The sequence below is a fragment of the Ovis canadensis genome, chromosome 17 (genome assembly GCF_042477335.2).
Source record: "Ovis canadensis isolate MfBH-ARS-UI-01 breed Bighorn chromosome 17, ARS-UI_OviCan_v2, whole genome shotgun sequence".
Classification (NCBI taxonomy): domain Eukaryota; kingdom Metazoa; phylum Chordata; class Mammalia; order Artiodactyla; family Bovidae; genus Ovis; species Ovis canadensis.
In genome coordinates, this window is record NC_091261.1 from 45,100,464 (window position 1) to 45,114,122 (window position 13,659).

General features: G+C 35.0%; 1 protein-coding gene across 1 annotated transcript in view; it reads right to left on the reverse strand.

The window, feature by feature from the left end:
- The window catches only part of AFG2A (AFG2 AAA ATPase homolog A), a 350,811-nt gene that overhangs the window by 212,304 nt on the left and 124,848 nt on the right, over positions 1–13,659 (reverse strand). Inside the window, exon 15 of the mRNA XM_069557480.1 lies at positions 9,367–9,493. Within this exon, the coding sequence (XP_069413581.1) occupies positions 9,367–9,493 (127 nt within the window). The remainder of the gene's footprint in view (positions 1–9,366; positions 9,494–13,659) is intronic.

Sequence of the window (13,659 nt, forward strand, 5' to 3'; positions counted from 1 at the left end):
TCTTGACACCACTGACATAATTAAGTGACTATACAAGCATAGGTTTATATCTAGGTTCTCTATTTTGCTGCGTTGATCGATATGTCTATTTCTGTGCCAGTATCATATTGTTTTGATTACTACATTTTGTAGTATAGTTAGAAATCAGGGAGCATGATGACTGCTACTTGGTTCTTCTCTCACAAGGCCGCTTTGGCTATCCTTTATGAGTTCATACAAATTTTCAGGATTATTTGTTCTAGCTCTATGAAAAATTCCCCTGGAATTTTGATAGGGATTGACTCTGAGACTGATGTGGATAGTAGGGACATTTTAAAATATTAATTCTTTCAATCCATAAGCACAGTATATCTTTCCATTTGAGTCATATTTAATTTCCTTCATTAACAGCTTATAACTTTTAGAGTACAGGTCTTCACCTCCTTGTTTAAACTAATTTCTAAGTATTTTATTTTTGATGCAACTGTAAATGGAAGAGCCTTCTTAGTTTCTCTGATAGTTTTTTGTTAATATATAGAAATGTAACAGATACTTGTATATTAATATTGTATCCTGATAATTTACTAATTACTAGTATTAATTCTAATACTTTATTTGGTGGAGTCTTTGGGGTTTTCTATATACAATATCATGTCATCTGTAAAATGGTGACAGTTTTAACATCTTGCTTTCCAATTTGAATGCTTTTTATTTTCTCTCTCTGAAATTGTGGTATCTACAACAAGGGTAAGATTTCTGAAGATGCAATAAAGGTATCATATGAAATAAAACAAAATGCCAAGCCTGGAGGACATAAAGACTGGTTTGTGAGGCGGAATGTAAAAATAAGACACAGAATACAGTTTTCAAATATAAATAACTACATAGAAGAGGTAGTAAAAACTGTTCTTTATAGCATTTTGGAGTAGAATCAGGCTGGTATGCAGATGCTTTAGGCAAAAAAACAGCTGCTTATTCAGTAGAATAAAGAGTTTCCTAGTAGTCTGAGTCAAAGATAAAGTGGTCTATTTCACGAGTTAACATACTCCTCATCAGTATAGGTGAGTAATAAAGAATGGAGAAATGAGGGGTAGAAATTTTGTAACAGGCTCAATATATCAGAAGCATAACTAGACTATTAAATTCTCCAAGTTGTTCTCTAATCTTGAAAAAAAATAATTTTTTTAGAATGTGTGTATCAAGGACAATATGTACTTAATTATTACCCTAACAGAAGATTCAGTTCAGTTCAGTCGCTCAGTCGTATCTGACTCTTTGCAACCTCATGGACTGTAGCCTGCCAGGCTCCTCCATCCATGGGATTTTTCAGGCAAGAATACTAGAGTGGGTTGCTATTTCCTTCTCTAGAGGATCTTCCCAATCCAGGGATCAAACCCAAGTCTCCCTCATTACAGGCAGACGCTTTACCATCTGAGCCACCAGGGAAGCCCTAACAGAAGATTAAACAGACTCTTTTTTGCATGGTGACATAACCAAATGCTATTTACTAAAAAGTGAAAGTGAAAGTCGCTCAGTCGTGTCCCCATGAACTATACAGTTCATGGAGTTCTCCAGGTCAGGATACTGGAGTGGGTAGCCTTTCATTTCTCCAGGGCATCTTCGCAAGCCAGGGATTGAACCCAGGTCTCCCACATTGCAGGTGGATTCTTTACCAGCTGAGCTACCAGGGAAGTCCAAGAATACTGGAATAAGTAGCCTATCCCTTCTCCAGTAGATCTCCTGACCCGGGAATTGAATTGGAGTCTCCTGCATTGCAGGTGTATTCTTTACCAACTGAGCTATCAGGGAAGCCAGCAGGCACACTGGGGCACACATAAACAAATGAAAAAGCAAAATCAGGTACAAAGCAGCTATCTGTGATTACAGAGTCTTAACTCCTCAAAATTTAAACATCTAGTCTGAAAATCTCAACAATGAAAACACTACAAAGGTCTTTCAACTCACAATTATAGAAAGCAAAAAAACAATGACTGAGATGTCATGAATACTATTTTTTCATATAATAAAAATTTTGCTTCTATATTTATGGATTTTGGTAAGTCATTCAGTTGGAAAAATAATGATTTAGCCCAAGAAAATGTATTTTAAAGATGAAATATTAAAAAAGCTCAAGAAGATATTAAAGGTACTTTAAAGAACAAAAAGTTAATACAATCCCTCTACTATTATCGGTTTATTTTAACCTCAGCATATTGACCCATATTTATGGGCCGTATATATTTACGAAATAATATATTTAAACAACCTTTAGAAGAACGTTGTGGTTCTTGTGTGAACAATGGACATCAGAGACTTTAGTAAACTGCTAAAAGCTTACAAGGATAGACCAATGGTCAGTAAACTTTTTCTGCAAAGTTCCAAGTGATAATTTAAGCTTTATAAGTCATAGGTCTCTACCATAACTACTAAGTAGTGCAAATGAAATCACAGACAATACATCAAAAATTAGTGTAACTTAGCTGCTATATTCGGAGAAGGCAATGGCACCCCACTCCAGTACTCTTGCCTGGGAAATCCCATGGACAGAAGGGCCTGGTAGGCTACAGTCCATGGGGTCGCTAAGAGTTGGACATGACTGAGCGACTTCACTTTTCACTTTCATGCACTGGAGAAGGAAATGGCAACCCACTCCAGTGTTCTTGCCTGGAGAATCCCAGGGACAGAGGAGCCTGGTGGGCTTCCATCTATGGGGTCGCACAGAGTCGGACACAACTGATGTGACTTAGTAGCAGCAGCAGCTGCTATATTTAAAATGGATAACCAACAAGGTCCTACTGTATAGCATGAGAACACTGATCAATGCTATGTGGCAGCCTGGATGGGAAGGGAGTTTGGGAGAGAATGGACACATGCATGTGTATCCATGTATAGCTAAGTCCTTTGCTGTGTAGCTGAAACTATCACACTGTTAAATGATTATATTCCAATATAATATAGAAGCTTTAAAATCTGAAAAAAAAATAGTGTAACCTTGTACCAGTAAAGCTTTATTTATGAGGCCTGAAATTTGAATTTCGTATCATTTTCACATCACAAAAATTACCTTTTTTGTCAACCATTTAAATAAGTAAAAACCATTCTTAGATCATGAGATGCAGAATAACAAGTGATAACAGATCTGGCACACAGGCCAGTTTGCTGACCCCTGGGAAGGACAGTCTTTATCTTAATCTCTAAATGAGACATGACTCACATATGCATACAACCTCTGACAAAATTCCGTTCCCCCGTTCCTGAAGCTGAAACCCTTGTTAACTGCTGCCATAATAAATATACTGAAAACACTTAACACTTTAAAAAAAACAAAAAAACCCACACACAAACAGCAACAATAACAAAACTACTTCTTACAAATGATGGTAAAACTGAAAACGGAAAATGACCTTGCAAGAAGCCTCCCACATCTGACCAATGACCTTGCAAGAAGCCTCCCGCATCTGACCACACTGTGGCTCACCTTCTAACACTCTAAGACTCTCCATATCATTTTGATAAATATTAAAGATCAAAAAGTGAAAAGGGAAGTCACTCAGCTGTGTCCGACTCTTTGCGACTGCATGGACAGTAGTCTACTAGGCTCCGTGGTTCATGGGATTTTCCAGGCAAGAATACTGGAGTGGGCTGCCATTTCCTTCTCCAGGGGATCTTCCCAACCCAGGGATCAAACCCAGGTCTCCTGCACTGCAGACAGACGCTTTACCATCTGAGCCACTAGGGAAGCCCAAAGATCAAAAAGCATCCTGTAAATACTTACAGGAAAGTAAAGAATTATGATTCATTTAAACTTTTAATGTTTCTTAGATCAAGCAGCTTGTTTTTTAGTTCTGACTTATCTGAGAATAGCAGTAACAAATGAATAGGACTTTTAATTTATAACTAGGAAGGGTGGAGAGGAAAACTGTTCACAAATGTATTTTTAACCTGTCTGAAGGTATTTCTGGAATACATATTCATTTGAAAATTGGAAGCTACATATATTTAGCTTCTCATCTATTTAGTTTCTCATCTGCTGACATTTCCAAACATGCTACTTTTTCCATGTTACAGAGATATCAGTAAAGTCAACTTTTAATTGATAGTATTTAAGAAATAAAAATATTATGCTATATTTAACCAATCAACCTGTCTTTCAGAAAAACTAGGAGGAAAATTAATTCCAGTTTATAACTTCCATGAGTTAAAATACTAAGTTAGAAAATAATTTTGAATACTGAATCACTCACGACCTCTACATAATTTACAAAAATGTCCTCAATTGAGCAATCTCTTCCATAGATGGCTTAGAGCATAGTTGTTAAAATTCTACAAATTTACTATTATAAGAAAACTAGGTTTCACGCTAGATATAATCATTATAGTAGTAATCATTATTGAGAGCCTGTTATATACCAAGCATCAGTACTAAAAGGAGCCATACCAAGCATCAGTACTAAAAGTAGCCAAAGGGACTATATTTTAAAATATTCATAAAATTAAACCATTCTGAACCTTGTTTAACACTAGGGTAAGAAAACATGATCATTTCTTCCTTAATATCCAACATAAATGCATGAAATACCATGGACTGAACACTATACTCTTCTAAAGGCGCTATGTAAGCTACTGCCTAACAAAGAACAATATAAACTCCCCGAGTTTGAGCTTTAAACCATTATTTGGGCATCAAAAATAATTATTTGTTGCTCTGTTTCCTGATGTTGTGTAAATCCAGGCCAACATCAATCTAAAGACAATGCAATGACCTGACATCACAATCTCATTTATCTTCATCTGTCCTTCACATTCTGTCATTCTTAATGTAAAACGGGCTCTAAAGGATGCAACCTCTCTTCACTCACCTAAAAGCTGAAAGAGGAGGGTAAGTGGGTAAAAGGTCTATGGTGGCTTCAGTATACCACTGGAGACTCCAAGCAATCACTTCACTCAGCCTAGAGAGCTACTTTGCACCTAATGTGCTTAACATGTAAACATGACATAGCAGGAAGTAGGATACTGTGATTCTTAAGGTATGTGTCTCACTTCCCTTGCTGAATCCTCAGGAAACTCCAGCTTTAGTATCCCCAGGCTATATGGAACTGAAATATTGTCCAAAAAAGATACTAAAAATGCACAATATATGGGACACAGAATGATATCAATTTCACTTCTCTGACAGTCCAGGAATTCTTTCCATTCCAATATACTAACTTAAGGTCATCATGATACAGAGGTTGTAAGTCAACTGGCAACAGGACGGTAAAGTATGCAAGCTAATTTACACGGCCAAACACCTTAATTAAATGTACCCAAGTTAGACTAACTGCATCATATCTTTCATATTAGAACAATCCCTCTTCTTTCCAGATTTACGTCAAAAAAAACCCTCTACCTTTCAGCATCAGCACAGGAAATTTACTTTAATTCTCCTGTCGCCTATTCTCTTCCTACTACTGTTTTTCCCAGACAAGACAGGTGGTGAAAACTACGTCTATGCATTTCATAACAGGAAGTTGTTCTTTGTTAAATCATCTCTTAAGACTGTTTTGTTTCTAACAACACATTCAGGGCACATTTTGAAAACCATGTTCTAATCATACATGTGCTAAAACTGTTTTTTTTCCAAAAGTACTATTAAATAATAAACAAATTTTTACAAAAATCACTGACTATTTAAGGTACTGTCTTTTGCACAACTACAGAACATATGCAGAACATTTAGACCATGGTTCAATGTACTAAATTCAGAGTTGTACTTGAAAGCACAGCAATGTATCATTTGATGATCTTGAAGCCATTGTTTTATCACAAAATATTTTTTCCATTTACCAATTTTGCTTTGCTGCCAGTCATAATTATATAATTTCATCTATTACAAATTAGATACTACCGATTTTGAAAAATTTGAGTAGTAAAGGCCTTTAGATCCCTCTGACCTAGAAAATTAAGTTTCAGCATAGAATTACAAACACTCTTAATATCTTAATTTGAATATGTTCATCTAAGATTAGTTTGGTAATGTTGTATTTCTAAATTTAAAAAAATGAATCCAAGTATATACATATGTGTGTGTATATGATGCATGCACACACACAAACAAGCATACTTGTAAGTACACATATATACATATATGTGTTTGTATATGTTTGCACCTCTCTGATGCATCTAGAAGCAAAGGTTAATTAGTCAAAAGTCATTACCAGTGTGTAACAATACTGGTACTTAAAACACACATTTTCAACAATTAGATGATTTTAGAACCAAGACGTTAAGTTAATATTTTATAAAAGATCAAAAACATGACAAGAATTTTGGCAAGTTATTTCCCAAACTTTAATTTCTCAAAGTCTGTGATACTGCAGGTTGCCACTTATGAGTTGCCATAATAAAACAGAGCATCTGCGTCCAAAGGCAAATATTATTAGCAAGCAATAAACACATTAAAAACAATGCAAAAATAAAGTATAAAAGAACCACTTCCCTCCCTTCAATCTCCCACCTTTGGAGACAAGTTCTGCCCAAAGTGGTTAAACATTTTCTCCAAGAGAGCAAAGATATCCACAGACAAAATTATCCCTAAAAGAATGGAAGTCATCTACCATTACCTCTGGGTATTGGTATTTGACGTATTCTAAAATGAAGGCGAATAAAGGTCCAAAACCTTAGAGTGACACAGGATAACTTGTAATCTCTAGGTTTATCTTAAAAAACTTCTTTAGGTCTTTTCTACCACGTGGAGGTAAAAACTAGGATAAATTTTACCTCAATGTAAAACACAAGAGGTTGAGGTTCAATGTAGGTTTTATAGAGCAAAAAGTTAGCAAAAGAGATGACATCAACAATTTCACTGTATTAAACAACAGGCTTACTGCTATAAAGAACATGAAAAATGTATCCTCGTTTAAATTCATTTAACCATTTCTACTTTAAGAGAGATTATATGTATAATTGAAGATATATCTGGACAAGGCAAGGCACAGAAATACTCCATGTGAAGAAGACAGACTCCACAGAAAAGAATATTTCAAAGGAGCAGGTTTGTACCCAATCAAATGAATGGCAAAGATAAGTTGGTCTCTGTGAAAGTTAGAAGTTATTCTTAGTGCCCAGAAGAGAACTCACATAGGGTCTGGAGAAGAAGCTGAAGAGTACTGTGGCAGGAAGAATTCTAGCTCAGTCAAGATGCTATTGTGAAGGGCTTTGCCAATGTAAAACGGTCCTGAACCAGCTGACTAGAAGGTGAAGAGACTTTCCTTGATGGACCTAACTTGATCAGGTGTGACTTAAAATGACACTAATTAGGCTTTTTCTGGCAATAGAAATTTAAAGCATAAGACAGATAAAATATGATGGAGAGTCTCCATTGCTATCTTGGGACAACTGAAGGGGCCATGCAAGTCTCAAGGGGCTGAGAGTGGTTCCTAGGTGACAGCTAGAAAGGAAACTTAGTTCTTAGGTCTACAATCACAAGAATTGAATGTAGCCACAATTAGGTGAGGAATACCAACTAAGGACAAGAACACAGTTGGCCAACAACTTGTTGAGTTCCTGAGCATGCATCATATACACACACATATGTATATACTTTGATGCATTTTTTAAAATTTAGAAATACAACATTTTTACCAAACTAATCTTAGATGAACATACTTAAATTAAGATATTAAGAGTGTTTGTAATTCCTGAGCATCTGCCATGCCCAGATTTTGACTTACCTAAAGAAATAGTAATAAATATTGTGTGAAGCTGTTAAATTTGAGGTAACTTGTTACACAGTAAGACAAACTTAATACATGCGTTAATCAAGCTCAGTCATATAGCTTGATTTAGAAGAACCCAAGAAGTTTACAGTAAGCCCCAAATCCTACTTCAAGAAATGTGTCTAACATCAAGACATACAACACTAAAATATCAAAGAGGGCCGTTAGATTAGACACTACAGGGAAAGAAATCTAAGAAAATTTTCAAGCTTATTAGCCACAGTAACTAGGAGATAAAGATCATAAAATACAATATGTATTTACCAGGAAAAAGATGATTCTTCTAGAGTCACTGAAACCAAAAGGTTGGATTAGGTCATCTTTAAGGTATCTTTTAGCACTTTCTATAATTCTTGTTAAGATATAGTCCTATCTTTTTTAACAGACATGAAAAATGCCTGGGTATGAACCCAGATCCTACAGATGTTCATAACTCAACCAGCTTCTTATAAAACACTGAATCAGGAAGGGAACAATTTAATTTATTAAGGTTCAAAGCTTTCTCATCTGCATTCAACCAAAGGACTTCATAACACAGCAAAATACCAAACTGAATGAAAGCAAGGCTTTCTTCCCATATAAAACCTACCTTCATATTTTCAAAAAGATGATTTTTTTAAATCCCATATTTAAAACTGAAAGTCTGTATATATGTGCACAAGGAGGAAAAAGTTTATAAGGTCATGTACATGAGGCAATAACATTAACAAAAGCTGATAAACTGGTTGATGCCCTGGGAGTAAATTTTTACACTCAATTTAGACCCTTGTTAAAAAATTATACATTAAGTATAAATTAGGCTCTTAAAATTTAAGTGAACTCATTTGTTAAAACATGACTTGGGGGAAAAATAGTGGTAGCAATCAGTTCAGTTCAGTCTCTCAGTCATTTCCGACTGTGACCCCATGAACTGTAGCATGCCAGGCCTCCCCGTCCATCACCAACTCCTGGAGTTCACCCAAACTCATGTCCATTGAGTTGGTAATGCCATCAAACCATCTCATCCTCTGTCGTCCCCTTCTCCTCCTGCCTCAATCTTTCCCAGCATCAGGGTCTTTTCAAATGAGTCAGCTCTTCGCATCAGCTAGATAGTATTAATTTTGCACCTATATAGCTTAATTTAATGGTATAATCTAAGTAACTTCTTAAGAGAAATAAAACTCATTATCATTTTGATTCTATTTACTCTGAGAGCAATTGGTAGGTCAGGACCTCTAGAAAACTGTTGAAAATAACTTGAGTCTAACTACTTAGTGAATATCCAGAATTTTATCCTAATATGAATGAAAATATTAAAAAAAAACTTCTCAAAATAAATCAGATGAAACACAAAAAGAATTTCAGAACTTCAATACCATAGGGAACTATATTGAGAGTTTAATGCAACAATGAGGGAGAAGAAACTCAAGGGATAATAAAGGAGTTTCATTAATACCAAACCATAAGCAATAAAACATAAACAAAACTTTTTCTCTGTTCTCTTCATTTCCTTTAGTTTAAGATCTTTCAATATCCTCTAAATGACAAACTGATTAAAAAGTAGTTTGACAGAAAAAAAAGAAAAGAACCCAATATAATCAAATGATCCAGTTCTTGATTATACAACACCCACACAGCCTTCTTTCCTTACCTTGTCTATCCTATCTGGACGATTGGTAGCTGCCAAAACTGTCACATTCTTTAACTGTTCAATGCCATCCATTTCCGTCAAGAGCTGAGCCAAGACACGATCAGCTACATTCCCAGCACCTGAAGAACTGATTTTTAAAAACACAGTTTTAAAAAATCTATTTACCTATCCCCAAACACTCTACTATCTTAAAAAGACTATATATTCTGTACCAAGAAACATTATGTCTTTTTCAAATTATGAAATGCATGCTTCAGAATTCATTACTTGTTGAATTATCATATTCAAGAACTAACTAGATTGAAATAATTTCTTTTCCTCCATCATCAACCATGATTATTTTCTCCCTAAGAATGAAATGCTAAAAAGCATCAAATATAAAAGATCTGGGAAGTAAGATATGAGATTATTTTTTAAAGGTTCATCAAATACATAATTACTTAATCGATATTTACATTTTATATGGCAATTAAACTGACAAGAATTGGGAATAAACAAATGAGTAAGATACAGATCCATTCTCACATGAAGTTCAGAGCTTTCATGAGACAGAAAACTCCTTACAAACATATAACAACTGGGGTATTTTTGACCTATCTTGATATTTTCATAAATATTAAGAGTATATTTAAACATATCAGCAGATAAGGAGTCACCACAATACACTTATCTGGAGAGGCAGGCAAAAAAAGCATTTTATTTTGTTGCTTTTGTTCATGTTCTAGGTCAATTACAAAGCTATTCCTGGAGAAACTATACTTTAATGTCATTTCCTTTGATCACAAAAAAAAAAACTGAATATCTAATTCTTAAGAAGTAAACCCAACAGGTCTTAATAGTGAACAAAATCCTGATACTACACAATCAAAGTCTCAAAATAATAATTCTCATTAGCACTAGCTGGAATTTACTAAAATCTGTTTAGAACTGAGAAATACACAATAAACATTTGCGTGGACAATTATAGAGTGAAACAACACTGTAAATATATTAAATGTATAAATTCAACCAGATGCAGTTCCGAGTGGGAGAGGAGGGCAAGAGGGCAGAAAACCACGCCCCATACTCTTGTCTTAGCATGACAGCAAGTACACCTTAATGTTCATACAATCATCACATAATACATTTAGTAATAAAGTAATCAGGATCTCTAAACAGAAGAATTTAAATCTCAGCATGCATTACAAGTTCCAAAACTTGACACACAGGAGAACAGCCTCTAATTCACACTAATCAAACACATAAGGCTCTTATATAAATCATTACTATCAATTAAATGGTTGGTTCTTTCAGATTATTATATAAATTACACTGTCAATTTATGAAATGGTCTTTCCCAGTGCCAAAAAACTTTGCGAGCAAGCAAGGAGAATCAGAGAAGCCAGTGAGATTTGTTTTAGTTAGCACTAATTCCTGCAAGTAAACAATTGGCAGGTGTATGAATCTGCTGATCTGATCCTTCCAAAAATGCTCCATGATAAAACTTATCCAAATGTTAGATAGGAACATTGCTAGCAAAAGCTCTAGGGCTCCTGCATGATGACGACAAGCATATAAATATTTAAAAATGGCAACTGATTACATCTGAGGCCTATAATTATATCTAATTTTGCTAATAATTAGTTGTGGTACTACGCTACAAGGTGCTATGGAAGGTCACAGGATCAGGTCCTGGGAGAGTCAAGGTGAGCTGTCCAGAGGAAATGGTTTCTAACCTACAACCTAAAAGAAATGAGTGGGGATCAGACAGTCAAAAAATAGAGGGAAGAGGGAGAACACTGAAAATGGAAACCACTTCAGAATAGCACAGCATGGACGGAGGAGTCTGGCAAGCTGCAGTCCATGGGGTCTCCAAGAGTCAGACATGACTGAGCGACTTCACTTTCACTTTTCCTTTCATGCATTGGAGAAGGAAATGGCAACCCACTCCAGTGTTCTTGCCTGGAGAATCCCAAGGACGGGGGAGCCTGGTGGGCTGCTGTCTATGGGGTCGCACAGAGTCGGACACGACTGAAGCAACTTAGCAGCAGCAGCAGCATTAATGTAAAAATGTAAAAGATCAGCAGAGAAAGATAAACCAAGGGTGTATGACAAAGGCTTTATTATCCAATAGGAAGTTTCAAGTAGAGACATGACAAGATCAGATTTATGTTTCTGAGGATCACAGTGGCTACAATATAGAAAACAGGTTAGAACTGGGCAGTGAAACTGAAAGTTGCTCAGTGGTATCCTACTCCTTGCGACCCCGTGGACTATATAGTATATATAGTCTATATATAGTACATATATATATAGTATATACATACTATATATAGTATAGTCTAGTATATAGTCTAGTATATAGTACAGTATACTATATACTAGACTATATACAGTATATCTACTACACACTGTATATATACTATATATACAGTATATATAGTATAGTATATATAGTATACTATATACAGTATACATAGTATATGTATATAATATATAGTATAGTATATAGTATATACAGTATGCTATATAGTGTATATATATAGTATGAGTATATATATAGTAGTATATAGTATATATATAGTAGTGTGTATATATATAGTAGTATATATAGTAGTATATATATATAGTAGTGTATATATACTACTATATATATACTCTATACTACTATATATATAGTATAGTAGATATACTATATAGTATAGTATATAGTACACACTATAGTATATACAGTATATAATATAGTATATACAGTATACTGTATATACAGTATACATAGTATATACAGTATAGTATATACACAGTATAGTATATACTGTATATAGTATATAGTCCATGGAATTCTCTAGGCCAGAACACTGGAGTGGGTAGCCTATCCTTTCTCCAGTAGATCTTCCTGACCCGGGAATCAAACTGGGGGTCTCCTGTATTGCAGGCAGATTCTTTATCAACTGAGCTATCAGGGTAGCCCTAACTGGGCAGTATTGGTCAGAATCTTAGAAGTCTTAACTCCCTCCTAACAAGTAAAAAGCTCTATAAACTGAAAAATTAACAATTCTTTTTGACCCCTCAGAAATGTAAGACCCAAGTACCCTAACCCGTTCAAGCTGCTATAACAAAATACCACAGACTAGGTGGTTTATAAACAATAAAACTGCATTTATCACACTCTGGAGGCTGGTAAGTCCAAGATCAAGAGGCCAGCATGGTCAGGTGAGAACTCTTCCTCTGGCTGGTAACTGACACCTTCTCACTGTGTGCTCACTTACTACTACACTACTAAAGGCCTACTTGCCACAGTTCCTTTTACCCAGTAAACCATGTCTATCAAGAAAAAAACTGTAAGGCAGAATAAAAGGCAAACCAACAAAGCTGGAAGAAACTGAGTTAGCATCAGAACCAGAAAATCAGCAAGAATGCTAGAATTATCAGATCAGTAATTTTTTAAAACTATGACTAATATGCTAAGGGCTCTAGTGGACAAAGCAGATGACATGCAAGAAAAGGGCAACATAAGCAGAGAGATGGAAATTCTAAGGCTCAAAGAGAAATGCTGAGATGTAACACTGTAACAGAAAAAAAGAATTCCCTTTTTGGGTTCATTGGTCGATTACACAGGGCTGAGGAAATAATCTCTGTTTAAGTGAACAGAAACATTCAAAATGGAAAAGCAAAGAGAAAACTGAACTAAAGAAAACAATGAAAAACAAAACAAAAAAAAAAAAACAGAAAAAGAATATCCAAGAACTGTGGACAACAAAATATGTAATATATGTATATCTAAAATACCAAAAAGAGAAGACAGAGTAGAGCATATTTGAAGTGATAATGACTGAGAATTTCCCCAAATTAATGTCCGACACCAAAATCCAAGATAAGGAATATCAAAAATCAATAATGCCTTGAATATTCCAGCTGACCACTATAGGATATCTATGCTGTCATATTATGGTCAATATTCAGTTTGAACCTAATAGTAAATAAATTACTTTAGATTAACAACATACCCTATAAAAGCAGACAGACATATATTAATATAATGAGTTATCTTCCTCAGCTGTCCAAGAGCTGTGTAAGCTGCATGTGCTCTGAATAACTGCAGCTTTGTATAAACTGTTAACACAGAGAATGACATAAAAGTATGTATATTTTCATTTTGCCATGATTTCCCAGTAAAAATTCCAAGCTAACATAGGCATTACATTTGTATAGTTTTGCTCCTTACACTTCTATAGTTTTGACTCAATTTACCCTCAAAGCAATTTTTTGAAGGTAATTTTTCACAATCTTGGCCCTCCGTATGCTGCTGTTATA